This window comes from Piliocolobus tephrosceles, chromosome 13 (assembly GCF_002776525.5).
Source record: "Piliocolobus tephrosceles isolate RC106 chromosome 13, ASM277652v3, whole genome shotgun sequence".
In the NCBI taxonomy this organism is placed as follows: Eukaryota; Metazoa; Chordata; class Mammalia; order Primates; family Cercopithecidae; genus Piliocolobus; species Piliocolobus tephrosceles.
The window spans coordinates 46,437,662-46,455,624 of NC_045446.1; the positions used below are offsets into that span (position 1 = coordinate 46,437,662).

General features: G+C 40.8%; 1 protein-coding gene across 2 annotated transcripts in view; it reads left to right on the forward strand.

The window, feature by feature from the left end:
* SERGEF (secretion regulating guanine nucleotide exchange factor) overlaps positions 1-17,963 on the forward strand; it is a 232,525-nt gene that overhangs the window by 139,170 nt on the left and 75,392 nt on the right. Inside the window, exons 10-11 of one of the 2 annotated variants that reach the window (XM_026454043.1) lie at positions 4,255-4,291; positions 8,862-8,944. In XM_026454043.1, coding sequence (XP_026309828.1) covers positions 4,255-4,291; positions 8,862-8,929 — 105 coding nt within the window. In that variant the 3' untranslated portion in view covers positions 8,930-8,944. Of the gene's footprint in view, positions 1-4,254; positions 4,292-8,861; positions 8,945-17,963 lie in introns of those variants that run through there. The other variant, XM_023230837.3, reaches the window with a different exon arrangement.

Consider the following 17,963-nt stretch of genomic DNA (forward strand, 5'->3'; position numbering starts at 1 on the left):
GAGCAGTCTTTTTTTTCTTTTTTTAATGAGACTGAGTCTTGCTCTGTTGCCCAGGCTGAAGTGCAGTGGTATGATCTTGGCTTACTGCAACCTCCACCTCCCAGGTTCAAGGAATTCTTCTGCCTCAGCCTCCTGAGCAGATGGGATCACAGGTACCTGCCACCATGCCCCACCAATTATTTTTGTATTTTTAGTAGAGACGGGGTTTTACCATGTTGGCTAGGCTGGTCTTGAACTCCTGACCTCAAGTGATCCCCCCCGCCTTGGCCTCCCAAAGTGCTGGGATTACACACGTGAGCCACCACACCTGGCTGAGCAGTCTTAAAAGATTTGCCTTGGTAGACAGTGGGAGAAAGTGAATTTCAGGCAAGGAGCATAGCATGCATAAAGGCCTGAAATTACATGATGTTCTTAGAGAAAAAGTAATGTGATGTGAATAGAACAAAAGGATTATGTTATTTGGGTTGAGGGTTCTGAGTAGCAGAGGTAGGAAATGAGGCCAGAGAGGTAAACAGGGACCTACTAATGAGGGCCTTTTAAGATGTTTTAGGCTTTACCCTACCAATGCTGGAATCCTGTGAAGGGCCTTTTAAGATGTTTTAGGCTTTACCCTACCAATGCTGGAATCCTGTGAAGGTTTTATACATGGGCATGACATGGTCAGATTTGTGCATAAAGAAGGTGAGATGCATGGCTGTAAGGGGATAAATTGTCTCATTTGTCCTCTAGCAATTCTGTAAGGCAGGCAGGGAAGACACTGTTTACTTTTTACACCTCAGAACACTGAGGCTCAAGAAGTCAAGTCAGATACCTTGCTCTTTAGGTCTCAGAGCCAGAAAGGGGAGGACCTGGGGCTCACCTAGTTTCCCGGTCCTGAATCTCTTTTCTCCTGGGCGCATTGCCATTGTTAATAGCGTCTTCTAGAAAGCTGCCTGCAACTGAGCAGTGGGTAGATGCAGACAGGAGCATTATGAAGCATATGGTCATTGATAGAGTTTCACTGAGGGAGTATAACACTGGGATTTTGTGGCCTGTGGTGTTCAGTCGCCTGACCTCTATGCCAGCACACAGACAGCAAGAAGCAGTGGGAAACTTTGAGCTTCAAGCTCTACATTGGTTTGACAAAATCCATTCATCACTGTCTCTTTCATTAATGTGCTGTCTGATACTGACATTTGTCAATGGCTTGTTTCTGGAAGCCCCTGGTCCTCAAGGCTGGTCAGCTCTACAGTCACAGCCCCAGGGTGAACCCCGGCAGTCAGAAGTAGGGCTTTTCTCTCTCTGCATTTTGTAAAATAAGATAACTTTAAAACAATAACAAAGATAACATGATGTAGCAGTAAAGAACACTAGCTTGGAGATCAGGCAGACCTGGGTTTTAGATCTGCTGCTGCCACTTGTCTAGCTGTAAGGATCATTTAATATGTATGAGCCTCAGTCTCCTTATGTCTAAAATAAGAAAGTGGAACTTACCTGAAAAGATTGTTCTAATGACTAAAATGTGATAATGTTTATAAAGTACCTTGGCATGACACCTGGCACATATGAATCCTCAATATATACTGACTTTAATTCCTACAGTTACTGTTGCCCCAGCCACCACTACTACTGCCACCACAGTTAAATAATATTTTGAAAATAGAGAATAGTAGAAAAAATATCTTAACAATCTTACCACCATGATACAGCTACCCTTATAATTTAAATTTCCTTCAAATCCTTTTCCCCCACTACTTCTAAACATTCCTGATTTTATCACATGTATATTTTATACCCAGGTGAGTTTTTTTCCTCCATGGTGGTAACTGCATTACACTTATTTTTTCTTGTTTTTAATAGATTTTTTCCTAATTATAAAAATTGTTTATAAAATTCAGAGTTTAGAAAAAAAGAGAAAGAAAAATCATACTCATTGTTAACATTTTGTTGTATCTCCTTCCAGTCATTCTTATTCACACTTTGTTATAGAGTTGAGATCATATTATATATACAATTTTTATGTAATTTTTCATATGAATATTTTCTTATTATAAGCATCATTTTCCAAGGCTGCATATTAGTCCATCAGATGGCTCTACCATAATTTACATAAGCATTTCCCAATTGTTAGACATCTGAGTTTTTTCCAATTCTTCAATCTAAATAGCTTCCTGTAACAGACCTAGGGAACCAGCCTCATTACAGCCAGGAAGCATATAATGAACTTGTGCTGTGTATATGGTCCTGAGTGAGGCATAGTGGGAGCCCTCAGGTCAGTCAGACACAGAGCCAGCCTCAAAGGAGCTCAGAGACTAAACAACCTAGAAATACTTACCGGCAAATAAGCACTGTCAGGGAGTCCACTTAAGTGTGAGTAACCTTTTCCCTTTGGAAACTGGGATCTGGGAAGCATAGCTTCTACACAGGAAAAAGCCTAGGAAACCTTGCTGCCCCTTCTCACCTATGAATATGCAGATTGGCTTCTAATACTCAAATGCCTTTTGAGCTACACTGTCAGGGGCCTGCGCTAAGAACCATTGAATATTACTTACAAGTGGTTTTCACTGGGAAAGAATGAGAAACACTACCAAAGGAACTTGTGGGAGAATTAAGGGAATCAGAGTAACTCTAGTCTTAGTTTTTTATTTTATTTTATTTTTTTAATTGACAGATAAAATTGTATATGTTTACTGTATACAAGATGATGTTTTGAAATATGTATGCATTGTGGAATGACTAAACTGGCTAATTAACATATATTACTTCACATAGTTGTCATTTTTGTGGTGAGAAAACAAAATCTATTTTCAGCATTTTTAAAGAATCTGATATATTAACTTAGTCGTATATAATAACATGTATGAACCTGGAAGACATTACTTTAAGTTAAATAAGTCAGGCACAGAAAGACAAATACCACATGACCTCATTCAATAAGGAATCACTCATATGTGGATTTTAAAAGTTGATTTCATAGAAGTAGAGGCTAGAGTGGTGGCTCTAGTCTTAGTTTTGTCACAGACTTGCCTAGGACCTGCGGTAAGTTATTTCTTCCTCCCGAGCCTCCATCTTCTCCTCATAATGTAGGGTATCTCCAGGGCTCTTCCAGCATTAACATTCCAGAGTACTTAAAACATTCCTCTTGCAAGGAGCTAAAGTGAGTATCCTGATAAAGGTCACAGGATAGTTCTCCAAAGTCTAGAGCTCCTCTTAATTAGTTCTGGGGAACCATTTATGCCTTTGTATTCCCAGTCACTTCCTCCTGCTAGCGGTTGGGACATATGGAGACTGAAGGGCAAGAAGTATCTTTCACTGGTTGGAAATCCTGGATTCAGAAAGCCAAAAATTGTCTTTTATGTATTAAGTATTTGTTCTTTTATGTACTTTGTTCTTTCATTCATTCCCTCATTTAGCAGATGTTAACTGAGTCCCAGGCCTTGTCCAATCCATCCGTGCAATACAGAGGTGAATGAGACTCAACCATGTTCTCAAAATACATATAGTCTCATAAGAACAGGAAACAATGATAAAAGGCAACAAGATGGTTGCTATGGTGGGGGTACATTTAAGGGCATAAGGACAGGTGCACCTGAGTCTGCCTAGACACAACAGCAAAGGAGTCTTAGTAGATACTTTGAGATTTTAAAGGATAAGTAGAAATGTTTTAGGTATGCAGTAGAGGAGAGGACATTCTGGGTAGAGGAACAAGCATGTGCAAGGGACTAGAGGTGTGAGAGAACATGACATGTTGAAAGAACTGCAGATAGTTTGTGTGGCTGGTAGGTGAAAGGGATAGTGGACAGATGAGAAAAAGTCAAACATTTCTTCACGGACCAGTCTGTTTCCACTGAATTCTTTGCTCATTTTATCAGTCCATATGAGAGTGATGGTCTTTTTAGTTCAGTTTTCAAAAACTGTTATCTTTATTGCCTTATCTTTCCATTTTTACAGTAACATATGCTCGTTATAGAAAGTTTGAAGAATACAAAAAGTAAAAGGAAGAAAGGATTTAAAAAATTACTCATGGTCTCACTAGCTAAAGACAACTTTAATATCTGATGCCTTTCCATTCAATATTTCTTTATTTTCTCTTTTTACGTAGCTGTGAATGTGTTGTAATTACAATCTTAACTTTTGTATGTGATGCTGCTTTCTATTTCCTTCCTAAATTTTGCCAAAAATGGATGTTAGTGTCATTAGAAAAGAACTATGATTATGAAATATACTGACTGAAATATCTATCCATTTTCTTTGTTTTTTTTTTTTTTTTTACAGGTCTCTTGTGGCTCAGAGCATAATTTGGCAGTAATTGGTGAGTAATTTTTACACTGATAACTTTCTTCTGAAAGTCATGTGGCAGAATTGGAGAAGACTTTTGGTTAACCAAAAGCCATGGTGCGTGTGCTCATGCATGTTTTAGGGGAGATTGGGGAAAATGGAAGTCTTTGGTTGACCAAGGGTTTACTAGAAGCTCCTTTTCTGAATATTTCAATTCATATCATTGAGCATCTTTTTAAAGTACCTGAGCTGGCCTCCCTGCCTGGGAAGTGGCATTTGAGCATATTAAACAACTCACAGGCTGAGGGGCATCATGTGTAGAAAGCCAGACATAAAAAGGAATAATGATTGGACTGCTTCTGGTTTTTTGAATAAATCCTCACTCAAAAGTTCTTTCCTATTGGTTTGGCTCTTTCTTTGGAAATGTGCGGCTCTGCTCACTGCCCTCGCTGCCTTGTATTTAGTGGCACTCAGGAGCTCCCAGCTGGACTCAAACCTCTGGTTAATAGAGGCTTCCTCTTAGTTGGCCCTGGATAATCACAGTTTAGTGTTTTCATAATTAGATCTATTCATTCAAGAAGCCTTCTCATTACTTCCACAGGTAGACTCAGTTTCCATCTCACAGTACATTAAAGAGACTGCAGTGTAGGGGCAGACTGCCTGAGTTCAGTACAGACTTCTTACTAGCCATGTGAACTTGGACAAGGTATTTGACTTCTCTATGCTCATCTTTAAAATGGGGAGGGCAATAGTGCCTACCTCATAGTGTTGTTGAAGGGAAGAGTTAAGATATGCAAAGCACATAGAATGACGCTTAACTCCTAGTAGGGGCTTTGGTAATGTTTGTTATTATTACCTGGTGTTATGTGTTAAAGTAATTGCCCTCCTCTGGCCTTTAGTTTCCCCAGCTGTAAATGGAGAAGTTAAAACAGAAAACCAAGTTTCCCTCCAGCTCTGATATTTTAGGACTCTTGTTACAACCCCACCACTGACTGACTTCTGTCAATAATTTCTGTTCGTGGCCACGCCTGTCTCCTAGCTTCTAACTTTGAACTTCTACCAGGCAAGGCCCTTGTGTTTTCCTCATTTATTGCCTATTCACAACACCTAAAGCAGTGCGTGGCTCTTAGCAGAGACTCACATGTTCTTTTCTGAATTGAGCTAGACTGGCTTGGCTGCCTGGGGTGGCAGTAGTGTGAAGCACTACTTTGCAGGCCCAAACATGATGTACAAAGAGGCAGAACCAAGGACAGCAGAGGAGGTGGGGAGTAACAGGGGCTGGAGTTAGAGAAGGAGCTAGAAAATGTAATAGCAAACCTGCATGCTTTGCAGCAGGACCAGATACTTTATACCGGAACTGCTTCAGCCTGGTTGTAATTAAGACAAGCTAATCAAAGAGTCAAAGGCAGTGCCTAGGACATTGCTGCTACTGCTATCACTGGCCTGGGGGAGGTTGGCTTCCCCTGGGACCAACACAAATAAGAAGATTGCAGGGAATCTAAATTTGTGAAAGCACAAAATCCAGATGAAGGAATGGGTCAGAGCTAGCAAAGCGACAGGCTGAGCTGATGTAGGCAGCCCGGGGCTGTAGAAGGAGCAAAGACTCTGCAGGCAGACAGCCTTGATTCAAACCAGTTCCATCTCTGTGTGAGCATCCATATTCTTATCTTTGTAATGGGATAATCATTCCTCCTTTCAGGGTTATTGTGATTAGGTGAGATAATTTATGTGAAATACCTGGCAGATATAAATTCCTTTGGTTTCTCTTTTCTCTTGGTTGGGTAGGGGGAGGGGAGAAATACTTGTTAGTGTAACTGTTCTAGTGAAATATTTCTTTGTTGGGAGAGAAACTGACATTCTGGAAAGATGTGTCCAGTGTTACCTGTGTGGAGGCCATCAGAGGCAGTGGGAGAATAGGGCATGCTGGCGAGCACTTGAGGGCAGACCTGTTATTTTCCATTGTATCCCCAGTGCCTGGGACCTGGCTCACAGACTGCTGAATAATGGTTTCAGAGTCAGGAAAGGTGAGTGCAGGCACAGGGCTCTGCACGTATGTACCTGCCTGCCAGCCAGGAGCAAGAAGCTCTCCATCACTGGAGGAATGAGGCCCTGAGTGGGTGCTCTGCAGGGTGCAGGCTTTGAAACAGGAAGCTACAAGAAGCTGCCTGTTAGCCCTGCCAGGAGGCCAGCACGAGGGAGACACGTTGCAGGTGAAGAAGAGTTCCTACCAGCTTAAAGCCATGTTTCCCATGGGGTTGAGCTCCTCCCCTCAACCCTACTGCCTTTGCCTACTTTAGAGGGATTTCCCTGCCTTCAGTTTCATTTCCTGAACTCTAGCCCTTCAGTGCCTGGTGCTGTGTCCCACATGTAAAAGGCACAAAATAGTTATAGAATAGACTAGAAGATAACATAAATCAGTCAAACTTTGCCCAAGGGTAGAAGCAACCTTAATGTCTAATGAGTGTGTGACAGATGAATCAACTTGGAAAGGGAGGTGAAACAGAATGGTGAAAGGACATGGTTGAGAACCTACTCTGTCTCAGGTTAATGGAAACAATTCCTCAAAGTATATTTGTTGTATCTGCTTTAGAGACAAAACAGGCTCAGAGGTTAAATGGGTTAAACAGGTTGTAAAGATAAGTAGCAGTGTTACCTGAGCAATGGGCTCACTGCCCAGTGCACATAGAAGCAAATACTGTGACACTGGCTTTGAGAAAAGAAAAAAGCTTTATTGTGAGTCAGTTGACAAGGAGACAGGGAGGCAACTCTCAAATCAATCTCCCCAATCTGGGAGTGGGTCAAGGTTTTGTGGCATTTTAAACTAATCCCAGGTAATGCCAGTGCAGCTGGTCGGCCGATGGTAACAATTAGGTTGCTAAAGCTTTTCTCCTGAGCATGCCAGGTAACTTTGGCTCTGCATTACCTGTAACTTAAGCAGTGATTAATTGGTTTGAACTGGTCCTACGGTTACCGCAGTAAATAGTACAGCTGTCTGCCTGACTTCCAAAACTGCTCCTTCCACTCTATCATTTCCAGTGGACTGAAGTAGTATGGGTAGTAGTAAAGAAGAGCTCAGGCATTGGGGACAGATTGCCTGGATCCAGATTCTGTCTCCTCCACTTACGAGCTGTGTAACCTGTATAAGTGACTTACCTTCTCTGTGTCTTGATCACCTCATCTGGGATATATTATTATTGACTTCATAAGATTGTTAGGTAAAGTGCTAAGAACAATGCCTAACACAAAAGTAAAGACTCAATAAATGTTAGCTGCTATTATTATTATTATTATTATTATTCTGTATTAAGACCTCAAGGAAGGAAATAATTATAAGCCTGAGGCCAGGGTAGGAATCTCAGGAGCTGGAGAAGGAAGTGCCTTTCCCAGCCTGGATATCGGGGTCCATGGCAAGATCTCAGCATAGCTGCAGGATGGATTTGTAAACTGGAGCCTGGGGTTCCCATTGGGGAATCTGCACATCCAAACAGCCCTGGAAACGGTGCTAGCCCAGATTTGTTCAAAGACGGGATTCTGCTATTCATTGTCCCAGACAGGAACTCAGGCCCTGCATGTTCCAGCCTGAGGCAAGCCCCATGGAAGGCACATTTCAGTTTCTTGCGAAGATGGAAATTTTACTCTGCTGCTTTATGTGCTTCTGGGTTTCTTTGTTCCACTTCTTTTGAAATTTGGTTTAGTTACGTCCTTAGTTTTCCAATTAAGTTTCTCTTGACATGTTTTGTCTTTGCCACCAGGTGCCCCCATGGCTAGACAGAATGGTGAAGTGGTATGAGTTCTTGCTTTAGACTAAGAACTGTTGGAGCTGAGCGTAGAGAGACTCAGGTGACAATCAGAGAGAGCCGAGGCCATTGACCATGGCTGGCTTGGGTATTCTCTACCTATGTGCCTTGTATAATCACTCTGCCTCACTGAGCCTGATTCCTCATTTGTAAAATCGACACCCTGATACCCACTCCCAGAAGCTGTTCTTCCCAATGACATACGTATGTCAAGTGCATGCTCAGTACCTGCCATGTCATAGGTGCTCCGCAGGTGCTTGTCCGCTTGGCTGCTTCACTAATTCGCTTTCTTCCTTTCCACCTAGGATTTCTTTCCACATCTGACAAAGCTCACTGGCTAACTCCCATTTGTGGGCATAGGCTGAGGTGAACTGAGGGCATGTGGCCATCACTTGCTGAGGAGATCCCTGCCTTTCAGAGGCAGGGTCCCCAGATCCAGCTCTGTTTTCAGGCCCCTCACCTCTGTGTCTGGATGAATTGGCTCCAGCTGTTGTGCTTCCATCAGGAGCAGCTTATTTTGGCTTGAATTGGCAATTTGTTTGCCTTCTCCCCTGATGTGCAGTTTTGTCTTCCCTTCCTGTGGAGAAAAAAGAGCTGACTGCGTTTCCTCTCTCCCTGCTCCACACAGACCTTGGAAGGATTTTATTGGTGGCCTTTTCCTGGAGCACTCAGGCTTGCCAGACAGGCATTGTTAAAGGGTTGGTTATTGGCAGGGAAGTGTGATGCCTCCTCCTCCTCCAAGCAGAGCCAATTCTTTTACTAAATTGGAGCTATAATATATGCTTGGATTTTTTTTTCATTTCACAGATGATTTTCAACTGTTGAACCATTGTACCTTTATAATATGTATGGCGGAACATCTGACCTTGGCATGAAACTATCAAGCAATTTCATGTAAGAATGTAATAGGAATATAAAGAAATAACTCTTTTTTTGGCACTGGATATTCCTTTGAGAGGTGATATCTCCAAACCCTAGGGCCTTGTAGAGAGCTTAGAGGCAGATACAAACTTGTATGTTTCTGTGCACAACAAGGTAGGCAGAATGTAAATACTTTACCTATCTCATCCCATTTAATCCTCACAGCAAATTGATAAGCTGGTACTCTGGTTAATCCCATCTTCTAGGTAAGGGAAAATGAAGCTGAAGGTGAGCAATTTACCCTGCCCAGGTCACACAAGTAGGAAGAATTTGTGTGTTAGGTTTTTTACCCACGCCTCTAATTTCAGAGCCTGTGGACTACTACCCGATGCTGCCTTCCTGCAGACTGGTGATGGTCCGGCCTGTTTTTAAAGCCACCAGATAGGAGTATTTCATCTTTTTGTTTCAGTGTTGAAAATGAAAAACTCCCTTCCATGCTATCTCCCTCTCTCCAGTTCCCCAAAACCCTTCTACCACATGTGCAGCTAAAGCCTGTTACTAGTTTCTTCTGTATCCTTCTAGTGTCCTTTTATATATGTAAGTGAATACTAAGATATGTTTTTATCCTGCCTTTTACATAAATGGTAGCATACTATGCTCATTTCTCAGTGCCTGATTTTTCTCAACGATTTTTCTGGGAGATCTTTCCATATCAGTATAAAAGCTGTCCTAGCTCTTTTTTTTTTTTTTTTACAGTTATGTAATATTCCAATGTTCCTATGTACCTTGATTTATTTAACTAGTGCCCTGTTCATGGACATTTATGTAATTTCTAGTCTTTTGTTATTTAAGCAACACTATAGTGAATGACCTTCTATATATGTTATTTCATGTGTAGGAGAGTATAGTTATAGGGTAAGTTCCTAGAAGTGAAATTACTGTGTCAAAATATAAATATATTTGTAATTGTGCAACGTACTTCAAAATTGGCCTCCATAGGGGCTATGCCATTTTTCACTCGTGCTAGCAATGTGTAAGGGTACTTACTGATTGCAGTCTTCCTAATAGGATATGTTAAGAAACTCGGATTTTTGCCAGTCTTATAGGTAAGCAACTACTCAGGGTAGTTTTTGTTTATCTTTTAAAGTTGAAGTATAAAATATATAGTGAAGTGCACAAATCTTAAGGGTTCAGACTGATGAATTTTTACATATGTGTATACTTAAGAAAACACCACCCAGAGCAAGATATAGAACATTTCCAGCACCCTGGAAGACTAGTTAACGCTCCATCTCTGCCTATAACCCACCCCCGGAGGTAACCTTTCTTCTGACTTCTATCTCCAAAGATGCCTTTGTTTAGACTTCATATGAATGGTGTTTGACTTCTTTTGTTCAACACATTGTGTCTATAAGAATCATTCATGTTGTATGCAGCAGTAATTTTATAATGCTCGGTAATATTCTACTGTATAACTGTATCACAACTTACTTAACCATTTAACTGTTGAACATTTGGGTTGTTTCCAGTTTGGGAATGCTATGTACATTCTTATACACGCCTTTTGGTAGACATGTACGTTTATTTCTCTTGGGTGCGTGATTAAGACTAGGAATTCTAGTTCATGTTTATAATTGGTAAATACTGCGCAACAGTGTTTAAAGTAGTTGCACTAATTTACACCCCCACCAGCAATATGATAGTTCCATTTGTCCTATACTCTCACCAGATATTTTCTATCTTATAGATTTAGGCAATTCTGTTGAGTGTGCAGTATGGAATCTCACTGATTTTAATTTGCATTTCTCTCATAACTAATGATGTGGAGTACCTTTTTGTATGCTTATAGGCCATTTGGATGGCTTCTTTTGTCAAATCCAAAGACTTTAAGCCTTTGCGCATTGTTTTAAGTTGGGTTTTGTCTATGCTTTTCTTAGTGACTTGTAGGCATCCTTTATATCTTGTAGATTCCAGTCCTTTGTTGAATATGTGTATTGTAAACATCTTCTCCCAGCCAGTGGCTTACTCTTTTACTTTCTTAATCGTTCTTTTGATGAATAGTTATTTATTTTAATGAAGTCCAGTTTATTGACCATTCCTTTAATGGTTTGAGGTATATGTGCCCTATTTAAGATATTTTTACCCATTCCAAGATTATGAAAGTATTCTCCTATGTTTTCTTTGTGAAGCTTTATTATTTTGCCTTTTGTATTTAGTCCTAAAATCCATCTCAAATTAGTTTTTTAAAACATTTAGAACCATTTACTGAAAAGTTCATTTTTACCATTGAATTGTGAAGGCACCTTTGTTATAAATCAAGAGACTGAATGTATATGTGAATGTGCTTTTAGATTATTTTTTATTAGTTTGTTTTTCCTTTTGTATACTAGTACCACACCAGCTTGATTATCGTAACTTTATAATAAATCTTGATATCTAGCATTATAAGCTCTCCTACTTTGTTCTTTTTTAAGATTATTGTGGCCTTTTTAATCTGTCTAATTGTAATTATTGTAAATGAAGGTTTAGCATCTTTTTATATGTTAAAGAACTATTTATATTTTCTCCTTTATGCAGAGTTTTTCACACCCGTATTAGTTTATTCATTGTTGCTATAACAAATTACCATAAAATTAATGGCTTAAAACAAGACAAATGTATTATCTTCAAGTTTGAGGTCAGAAATCTAAGATGGGTCTCACTTGGCTAAAATCAAGCTGTCAGCAGCCTTCATTCCTTTCTGGAAGTTCCAGAGAGAATTCATTTTCTTGCCCTTTCTAGCTACTAAAGGCTACCTATATTCCTTAATTTGTGACCCCTTCCATCTTCAAAGCCAGCCATGGCTTTTCAAGTCTTTCTCCTACTGCATCACTCTGACACTGACTCTTCTGCCTCCCTTTTCTACATTTAAGGACCCTTCTGATTACATCATCCCTGCCTGGATAATCCAGCATAATCTCCCTGGTATTAGTACATTTTCATACTGCTGTAAATACCTGCCCAAGACTGGATAATTTATAAAGGAAAGAGGTTTAATTGACTCACAGTTCAGTGTGGCTGGGGACGCCTCAGGAAACTTACAGTCATGGTGGAAGGTAAAGGGGAAGCAAGGCAGGAAGGAGACGTGCCGAATGAAGTGGGGAAGAGCCCCTTATAAAACCATCAGATCTCACGAGAACTTACTCACTATCACAAGAATAGCATGGGGGAAACTGCCCCCATGATTCAATTACCTCCACCTGGTCTCTCCCTTGACACCTGGGGATTATGGGTATTACAATTCAAGATGAGATTTTGGATGGGGACACAGCTAAACCATATCACTCCCTGTCTTAATATCAGCTGATTAGCAACCTTAATTTCATCTGATAACTCAGTTCCCCTTTGCCATGTAACAAAACGTATTTATAGGCTCTAGGTATTAGGACATTTAGGAGGCCATTATTTTTTCTACCTCAGTATCCTTTGCGTTTGCTGTAGAGTCTGAATGTTTGTGTCTTTCAAAAAATTTTATTTTGAGATTTATTCCCTAATGTGATAGCATTAAGAGGTGGGGTGTTTGGGAGGTGATTAGGTCATGAGGGCTCTACCTTCAAGAATGGGATTAGTATCCTTGTAAAAGAGGTCCAAGGGAGATTGTTCACCCCTTTTGCCATGTGAGGACATTTAAAAGGTGCCATCTAAAAGGAACAGGCCCTCACTGTATACCATCAGATCAGCTAGTACCTAGATCTTGGACTTCCCAGCCTTCAGAACTTCTATTGTTTATACATTTTCCAGTCTAAGGTATTTTGTTATAGCAGCCCAGAAGGACTAAGACAGCCTTTTATTTTTTTTAAACAATTGGATTGTTAGTCTTTTTCTAATAAATGTCTAGGTGTTCTTTACATATTAGGGAGATTAGGCATTGTTCTGTGATTTGAATTGCAAATATATTTTCCCAGCTTTTTATCTTTTGTTTTTAATGTTTTTGTTTATTTTGTCCTTAATACTTTGCCATGCAACCTTTTCTTTTACTATAGATTAAATGTATCAGTCTTTTCCTGTATGGCTTTTGGATTTTGAGTCAGGGAATCCTTCTCTACTCCAGAGTATAGTGGTCTTTCTCTATATTTTATTCTAGTATGGTCATGCATTGCCTAAAAATGGGGATACGTGGCCAGGGTCAGTGGCTCACACCTGTAATCCCAGCACTTTGGGAAGCCAAGGCAGGCTGATCACTTAAGGCCAGGAGTTTGAGAACAGCGTGATTAACATGACTGATACAGTTTGGCCATGTCCCTACCCAAATCTCATATTGAATTCCCACATGTTGTGAGGAGTGACCTTGTGGGAGGTAATTGAATCATGGGAGCAGGTCTTTCCTGTGCTGTTCTCTTGACAGTGAATAAGTCTTACAAGAGCTGATGGTTTTAAAAAGGGGAGATTCCCTGCACAAGCTCTCTCTTTGCCTGCCACCATCCATGTAAGATGTGACTTTCTCCTCCTTGCTTTCTGCCATAATTGTGAGGCCTCCCCAGCCATGTGGAACTGTAAGTCCATTAAACCTCTTTATTTTGTAAATTGCCCAGTCTCAGGTATGTCTTTATTAGCAGCATGAAAATGGACTAATACAGTAAATTCATACCAGGAGTGGGGTGCTGCTGAAAAGATACCCGAAAATGTGGATGTGACTTTGGAACTGGGTAACAGACAGAGGTTAGAACAGTCTGGAGGGATCAGAAGAAGACAGGAAAATGTGGAAAAGTTTGGAACCCCCTAGAGACTTGTTGAGTGGCTTTGATCAAAATACTGATAATGATATGGACAATGAAATCCAGACTGAGGTAGTCTAAGATGGAGATGAGGAACTTGTTGGGAACTGGAGTAAAGGTGATCCTTGTTGTGTTTTAACAAAGAGACTGGTGGCATTTTGCCCCTGCCCTAGAGATTTGTGGAACTTTGAACTTGAGAGAAATGATTTAGGGTATCTGGTGGAAGAAATTTCTAAGCAGCAAAGCATTCAAGAGGTGACTTGAGCACTGTTAAAGGCATTCAGTTTTAAAAGGGAAACAGAGCATAAAGGTTCGGAAAATTTACAGCCTGATGACGTGATAGAAAAGAAAATCCCATTTTTCTAAGGAGAAATTCAAGCCAGCTGCAGAAATTTGCCTAAGTAATGAGCAGCCAAATGTTAATCCCCAAGAAAATAGGGAAAATATCTCCAGGGCATGTCAGGGGTCTTCATGGCAGCCCCGCTTATCACAGACCCAGAGGCCTGGGAGGAAAAGATGGTTTTCTAGGCTGAGTCCAGGGTCCCTCTACTATGTACAGCCTAGGGACTTGGTGCTCTGTGTCCCAGCCACTCCAGTTGTGGCTGAAAGGGGCCAATGTGGAGCCCTGGCCATGGCTTCACTGGGTACAAGCCTCAAGCTGTGGCAGCTTCCACATGGTGTTGAGCCTGTGAGTGCACAGAAGTCAAGAACTTGGGTTTGGGAACCTCTGCCTAGATTTCAGAAGATGTATGGAAATGCCTGGATGCCCAGACAAAACTGTGCTACAGTGGTGGGGCCCTCATGGAGAACTTCTGCCAGAGGAGTGTAGAACTGAAATGTGGGGTCAGAGCCCCGACACAGACTCCCTACTGGGGCACTGCCTAGAGGAGCTGTGAGAAGAGGGCCACTATCCTCCAGGCCCCAGAATGATAGATCTACTGACATCTTACACTGTGCACCTGGAAAAGCCACAGACACTCAGTGCCAACCTGTGCAAGCAACTGGGAAGGAGGTTGTACCCTGCAAAGCCACAAGGGCAGAGCTGCCCAAGACCATGGGAGCTCCCCTCTTACACCAGCATGAGCTGGCTGTGAGACATGGAGGCAAAGGAGATCATTTTGGAACTTTAAGATTTGACTACTCTACTGGATTTTGGACTTGCATGGGGCCTGTGGTCCCTTTGTTTTGGCCAGTTTCTCCCGTTTTGAATGGCTATATTTACCCAAAGCCTGTACCCCCATTGTATCTAAGAAGTAACTAACTTACTTTTGATTTTACAGACTCATAGGCAGAAGCGACTTGCCTTGTCTCGTATGAGACTTTGGACTGTGAGCTTTTGAGTTAATGCTGAAATGAGTTAAGACTTTAGGACACTGTTAAGAAAACATGATTGGTTTTGAAATGTGAGGACATGAGATTTAGGAGGGGCCAGGGGCAGAATGATATGGTTTGGTTGTGTCCCAGATCTCATCTTGAATTCCCACGTGTTGTGGGAGAGACATGGTGAGAGGTAATGGAATCACAGGGACAGGTCTTTCTTGTGCTTCTCTTGTGATAGTGAATAAGTCTCACGAGATCTGATGGTTTTGAAAAGGGGAGTTTCTCTGCACAGGCTCTCTCTTTGCCTGTCACCATCCATGTAAGATGTGACTTGCTCCTCCGTGTCTTCTGCCACAATTGTGAGGCCTCCCCAACCACAGGGAACTGTAAGTCCATTAAATTTATTTCTTTTATAAATTACCCAGTCTTGGGTATGTCTTTATTAACAGTGTGAAAACAGACTAATACAATGGTGAAACCCCGTCTCTACTAAAAATACGAAAAAATTAGCTGGGCTTAGTGGCACATGCCTGTAATCACAGTTACTTGGGAGGCTGAGGCACAAGAATTGTTTGAACCAGGGAGGCAGAGGTTGTAGCAAGCCAAGATCCTGCCACTGGACTCCAGCCTGGGTGACAGAGGAAGACTCCCTCTCTCTCAAAAAGGGGGGATATGTTCTGAGAAATGTGTCATTAGATGATTTTGTCATTGTGCAAGCATTATAAAGTGTACTTAACAAACCTAGATGGTATAGCTTAGGACACACCTAGGCTGTGTGGCTTAGCCTGTTGCTCCTAGGCTATAAACCTGGACAGCATGTTACTGTACTGAATATGTAGGCACTTGTAACACAATGGTAAGTATTTGTGTATCTAAACATTAAAAATATAGTACAAAAGATTAAAAATGGTACATCTATATATGGCACTTACTATGAATGGAACTTTCAGGACTGGAAGTTGTTCTGGGTGAGTCAGTGAGTGAGTGATGAGTGAATATGAAGGCCCAGGACCTTATTATATACTACTGTAGCCTTTATAAACACTATACACTTAGGCTATAAATACTGTGCAGTTAGGCTACACTAAATTACACACAAAAACTCTTTCTTCAAACAAAAATTAACTATAGCTTACTGTAACATTTTGCTTTATGAACTTTAAAAATCTTTTTCACTCTTGTAATAACACAGCTGAAAACACAAATATTGTATACAGTGCAAAAATATTTTTAATATCTTTATTTTATATGATATAATCTTTATTTTATAAGATATTAAAATGATATCTTTATTTTCTATTTCTTAAATTATTATCATAATTATTTTGCTTTTTAAACTTTTTTGTTTAAAACACAAACACACACATTAGCTCAGGCCTATTCGGGGTCAGAATTATCAATATCACTGTCTTTCGCCTCCACGTCTTGTCTTACTGGAAGGTCTTCAGAGGCAATAACATGTATGGAGCCATCATCTCCAATGGTAACAATGCCTTCTTCTGGAATATCTCCTGAAGGACCTGACTTTTAGGAGGTATTTTTACAGTCAACTTAAAAAAAGATAGTAAGTAGAAGGAATACACTCTAAAATAACAATAAAAAGTATAGTATAATAAATACATAAACCAGTAACATAGTCATTAATCTATCAAGCATGATTACATACTGTACATAATTGTATGTGCTAGACTTTTATATGACTAGAAGCACAGTAGTTTTGTTTACACCAGCATCATCACAAACGTGAGTAATGTGTTGTGTTACAACATTATCACAGCAACTGTGGCAGTGGGCAATAGGAATTTTTTCAGCTCCATTATAATTTTATGGGACTACCGTTGTATATATGAATCCATTGTTGACCAAAACATGGTGATGTGGTGCACGACTGTATTTTTATGGTTTTATTTTTGGCATCTAAATCTTTGATCCATTTGGAATTTATCCTGGTATAAATCAGGTGTGCATTCAGCCTCGCAATTTTTTAAATGGCTGATCAGTTATCTCAAAACTATTTATTGAATTCTTTGGCTGCCTTCTGGGTCCTGTTGCTACCAGAGCAGCCCTAAGGCATTACCCAAAATTGTACAGCTAGTCAGTAGCAGAGCTAGGACTAGCACTCAAGTCTAGCTTGTGCTATTCAGAAGGAGATAGTGCCTGGTTTTCTTTTCTATTTTTTCTTTTTTTTTTTTGAGACGGAGTCTCGCTCTGTCGCCCAGGCTGGAGTGCAGTGGCGCAATCTCGGCTCACTGCAAGCTCCGCCTCCTGGGTTCACGCCATTCTCCTGCCTCAGCCTCCTGAGTAGCTGGGACTACAGGCGCCCGCCACTACGCCCGGCTAATTTTTTGTATTTTTAGTAGAAACGGGGTTTCACCGTGTTTGCCGGGATGGTCTTGATCTCCTGACCTCATGATCCGCCTGCCTCGGCCTCCCAAAGTGCTGAGATTACAGGCGTGAGCCACCGCACCCGGCCTTGTGCCTGGTTTTCAAGGGGCTTTCTCAAGTGGTTGCTTGAGCTGTTTGCCAAACGGGGAGACAGCAGCTAAAGGCAGAGCAACAGTTTGTTTGTTTGTTTTTTCCTATTGTATTTATTTTTTATTTTTTTAATTTTTAATTTTTGTGGGTACATAGTAGGTGTATATATTTATGGGATACATGAAATGTTTGGACACAGGCATGCAATGTGTAATAATCACATCATGGAGAATGGCGTATCCAGCCCCTTGAGCATTTATCCCTTGTGTTACAATCTAGTTATATTCTTTTTTTTTTTTTATTGTACTTTAAGTTCTAGGGTACATGTGCATAACGTGCAGGTTTGTTACATATGTATACTTGTGCCATGTTGGTGTGCTGCACCCATCAACTTGTCAGCACCTGGTATAAATCAGGTGTGTAAACTCGTCATTTACATCAGGTATAACTCCCAGTGCAATCCCTCCCCCCTCCCCATAATAGGCCCCGATGTGTGATG